This window comes from Ovis aries, chromosome 2 (assembly GCF_016772045.2).
Source record: "Ovis aries strain OAR_USU_Benz2616 breed Rambouillet chromosome 2, ARS-UI_Ramb_v3.0, whole genome shotgun sequence".
Taxonomy (NCBI): Eukaryota; Metazoa; Chordata; class Mammalia; order Artiodactyla; family Bovidae; genus Ovis; species Ovis aries.
In genome coordinates, this window is record NC_056055.1 from 210,189,258 (window position 1) to 210,194,113 (window position 4,856).

Sequence of the window (4,856 nt, forward strand, 5' to 3'; positions counted from 1 at the left end):
AATCTTCTGAAGCCCATTGTAGTAACTAGCTTCAGAATCCTTGATTTGAAAAGTGGGTCACACCATCTCTGAACCTCAATTGTCAGATCTTCACACCTCAAAGAAAAACTGGCGAGATTTCTAGCAAACTAGTCTGAAGCAGCAACATGTTTAAAGGCCAGAAAATCAAATAAGATATGTATTATGAAAATGTTTCACAAGCTGTAAAGTTCTGCTTCATATGAAAGCATAGTTCTAGTGAGAGAATTTTGTTATCTGAAGATCATACACCTTGATTTCTACTTGTATCTTGTGTGTGTGTGTGAGTGTATAAATAAAATAATAAAATAAAAGTAAGACAAAAGGGAAAGCACAGGCAAAACAGTGCCAGGAAAACAGAAAATATTTTATTAGTTTCCAGATAGAGAAATGATGGATTTATTTCAATAGATGTCTATGACTCTTCTCAAGGAGCCCACTTTGGCATTCACGGCTCCCCAGTCATGGTGGCGCCTGTATTCCCCTGGCCTCAGCAGATACTGCCGCCCCCGGTAGTTGGGCAACTCATAGAGGATCCAGGAGCCCTCCAGCACATTGAGAGAGTGAATCTCATTGAAGTGGAAACGGTCTTGAAGAGAGGAGCAGTCCTCAGTGATCTCTATCATCTGGCCTCTGTAATCTTCCCTCTCAAAAAGTCTGAGCCTGTGCGAGCCAGCCTGGCCCATTCAGAGGTGGAAAGAGGAGAAAAGCAAACCATGAAATGATTCCAACACATTCATGCCATTCAGTTTGGTGAGGCTCAAGCCATTTTCAAATATAAGGTAAAAATGAATTACTTCTGAATCTTTATATACTCCTCACTTTCAAAGGTGAAAATTCAGTACCTTTTCAAGATCATAAAGTGTGACTAAAAATTAAGAAGGAACTCTTGTACTTCAATATATTCATATACTTCCCAGGACACACTGTTAACCATGCTCAGGACACTGCACCATAGAGAAACCAAGCCTTTAACAGCTTATTACTATTTTTGCCATTTTGGAAGATTTTTTTTTTAGTTTTTCAGGCATGTGTGTTTGAACAGGAAAATCAGTTTGTGAAATGAATGACTCTACATTGAGTTTACAATAAATCTTGGAAAAATCACCAAGGACTTAGATGCTTCTGAAGTCTCTCAGTTAAATGCTTGATTTTCAGTTAATAATTTATGAATGAGGAAAAATGAGTAAGAAAAATCAGTCAGCCCAAGGACTAACTTTTCAAAAACCTTAGTGTTTTGACACACATGTGAACTCTGTGTAGCCCACATGTAAAATCTGTGTGTCACTCTCCCTTGACAAAAAGCACTTTTATTTGTACAGGTAGGAAAAACTGAAACATATAAGTGGGGAGCAAAACGGTGAAAGGGTGTTACAAAAACTAACCTTTGTAAAAGTATCCTTTTCCACTCCTATCTGCTCAGAAAGTAGCACTTAATTATTTTTCTTTGAAATATTAGTGATATTAGTGGTTTTTCTACAACTCCATTGTAAATAATTCCAGGTCAGGACCTCTATCATACATCCTCAGGGGTGCAAATGCATTCTTACTCATATTTGTTGATTAAATGGTACCTGGGCAACAATTTGCTTTTGTTCCAGGCAAGTTATATTGAACCAATATACAACAACATACAATAGCTTACTTTCCCTCTCAAACTCTCAGTTATCCTGAATGATCACTACTCCAAATGTTGAACCTTTGCCTGAAACTATCCCTTCCGAGTTACAAGGCCGGGATCTGCTACGGAAGTGGACTCACATGGGGGATGAGGCGGCAGGAGCGGACCGAGTCGCTGAGGCCCATCCACTGCTGGTAGTCGGGGTAGTCGCCCCGCCGCAGGAAGTACTGGGGGCCCAGGTAGTTGGGCTGCTCGTAGATCATCCAGCAGCCGCTGTCCACACGCACCGAATTGCAGCGGCCCAGGTAAGGCTGCAGGTTGGAGTGGTCGCTGCTGCACTCATAGTGGCGGCCCTGGAAGCCCCGGTCCTCGTAGAAGGTGATCTGCAAGGAAGGGAAGGAGAGGCTCAGAGGCCTGGCCTCCAGCCGGGCTGCGGGCCCCTCCCGCCGGCGCGGGGCTCACCTTCCCCATGGCTGCTGGACGCGGGGATGGAGTTCAGTGCCGTTGGGCAGACTAGAGGTCTATATAGCGGGAGGGCTGCTGTGTTGGCAGGAACAACACAAAAGGGGCCCCCGGGGTGAGGAGGGGATGTTTGTGTTCTCTTTTTACTCTTCGCTGTCAGAGTCCATGGGGCTCATTGTGGGGTTCGGTCCCATTCTCTCTGGAGTTTCTATCACTGGCTGATGCTAAATGAGACAGTTTGAAAAAAAAAAAAAAAGCAATCTGGGACATTGTTTATTTAATAATAGAAGTAGAACTTCAGCCATTTCATATATATTCCAATCGTGTATTTCTGTGAGTTAGGAAAAAACAAGAAAATGTAAGTGGCCCAACAAAAAAAGCAGAGTCTTGATATGGCAAATAGAAATTAAGCTCTAAGAAATATGTGCCATAATATTGAATGCTAATTGTTAATCAGAAAGAAATGGCCTTTACTGAATATTGAAAATTTCAAATTAGTCCTTTAAGAGAGCTTCTTCATTAAAAAGTGTAAGAAGTTATAATGTTTTACCAAGAGAGTTCCCAAAATGTCAAACTTTCTGTATGGTAAAAAACCAAAAACAACATATACAGGTCTTTAACATTTGATCTAATTTTGTTGCCATTGTGCATGGAAGTAGACTGAAGATTCGGTGTTTCATCTTAGCTGCTTATAATTCAAAAGTGAAAATAGCTTTAAGATGCTTAATCTCAAAAATAAGAAATAAAAGGAAATTTTCTATGATACAAATGAAGTTATTTATAAAACAAAATAAACTCACAGACTTAGTAAACTTATGGTTACCAGGGAGGGAAAGGTGGAGAGAAGGGATAGTTAGGGAGTTTGGGATGGACAGGTGCACACTGCTATGTTTAAAATGGGTAACCAACAAGGACATAATGCACAGGGATCTCTGCTCCATGTTATGTGGCAACCTGGATGGGAGAGGAGTTTGGGGGAGAATGGATACATGTGTATGTGTGGCTGAGTCCCTTTGCTGTCCATCTGAAACTGTCACAATGTTGTTAATTGGCTATACTCCAATATAAAAAAAAAAGTTAAATAAAAGTCTAAAACTTCAAGGAAATAAAAAAAGGTAATGCATTTAAAACACAAAACCAGATTACCCCTTCAGTTCAGTTCAGTTCAGTTTGGTCTCTCAGTCATGTCCAGCTCTTTGCGACCCCATGAATCACAGCACGCCAAGCCTCCCTGTCCATCACCAACTCCCGGAGTTCACTCAGACTCACGTGAATCGAGTCAGTGATGCCATCCAGCCATCTCATCCTCTGTCATCCCCTTCTCCTCCTGCCCCCAACCCCTCTCAGCATCAGAGTCTTTTCCCAATGAGTCAACTCTTCGCTTGAGGTGGCCAAAGTCCTGGAGTTTCAGCTTTAGCATCAATCCTTTCAAAGAAATCCCAGGGCTGATCTCCTTCAGAATGGACTGGTTGGATCTCCTTGCAGTCCAAGGGACTCTCAAGGGTCTTCTCCAACACCACAGTTCAAAAGCATCAATTCTTCAGCGCTCAGCTTTCTTCACAGTCCAACTCTCATATCAATACATGACCACAGGAAAAACCATAGCCTTGACTAGACGGACCTTTGTTGGCAAAGTAATGTCTCTGCTTTTGAATATGCTATCTAGGTTGGTCATAACCCTCCTTCCAAGGAGGCAGCATGTTTTAATTTCATGGGTGCAATCACCATCTGCAGTGATTTTGGAGCCCCCCAAAATAAAGTCTGACACTGTTTCCACTGTTTCCCCATCTATTTCCCATGAAGTGATGGGACCAGATGCCATGATCTTCATTTTCTGAATGTTGAGCTTTAAGCCAACTTTTTCACTCTCCTCTTTCACTTTCATCAAGAGGCTTTTGAGTTCCTTTTCACTTTCTGCCATAAGGTGGTGTCATCTGCATATCTGAGGTTATTGATACTTCTCCTGGCAATCTTGATTCCAGCTTGTGCTTCTTCCAGCCCAGCGTTTCTCATGGTGTACTCTGCATATAAGTTAAATAAGCAGGGTGACAATATACAGCCTTAACGTACTCCTTTTCCTATTTGGAACCAGTCTGTTTTTCCATGTCCATTACCAACTGTTGCTTCCTGACCTGCACACAGGTTTCTCAAGAGGCAGGTCAGGTGGTCTGGTATTCCCATCTCTTTCAGAATTTTCCAGTTCCTTGTGATCCACACAGTCAAAGGCTTTGGCATAGTCAATAAAGCAGAAATAGATGTTTTTCTGGAACTCTCTTGCTTATTTGATGATCCAGCGGATGTTGGCAATTTGATCTCTGGTTCCTCTGCCTTTTCTAAAGCCAGCTTGAACATCAGGGAGTTCACGGTTCACGTATTGCTGAAGCCTGGCTTGGAGAATTTTGAGCATTACTTTACTAGCGTGTGAGATGAGTGCAATTGTGTGGTAGTTTGAGCATTCTTTGGCATTGCCTTTCTTTGGGATTGAAATGAAAATGGACCTTCTCCAGTCCTGTGGCCACCGCTGAGTTTTCCACATTTGCTGGCATATTGAGTACAGCACTTTCACAGCATCATCTTTCAGGATTTGAAACAGCTCAACTGGAATTCCATCACCTCCACTAGCTTTGTTCATAGTGATGCTTCCTAAGGCCCACTTGACTTCACATTCCAGGATGTCTGGCTCTAGGTGAGTGATCACATCATCGTGATTATCTTGGTCTTGAGGATCTATTTTGTACAGTTCTTCTGTGTATTC

General features: G+C 42.1%; 1 protein-coding gene across 1 annotated transcript; it reads right to left on the minus strand.

The window, feature by feature from the left end:
* Positions 1-422: 422 nt before the first annotated feature.
* LOC101106832 (gamma-crystallin D) lies at positions 423-2,110 on the minus strand. The gene is made up of 3 exons (XM_027963975.2): positions 2,102-2,110; positions 1,780-2,022; positions 423-695 (listed from the first exon to the last, which is right to left on the minus strand). The coding sequence occupies exons 1-3, from the start codon at positions 2,108-2,110 to the stop codon at positions 423-425; spliced, it is 525 nt and encodes a 174-aa protein (XP_027819776.1).
* Positions 2,111-4,856: the final 2,746 nt, after the last annotated feature.

Coding starts and splice junctions, on each gene's coding strand:
- LOC101106832 (XM_027963975.2), bottom strand. Junction 696..1,779: donor CCTGCCGCCTCATCCCCCAT/GTGAGTCCACTT, acceptor TGAATGGGCCAG/GCTGGCTCGCACAGGCTCAG.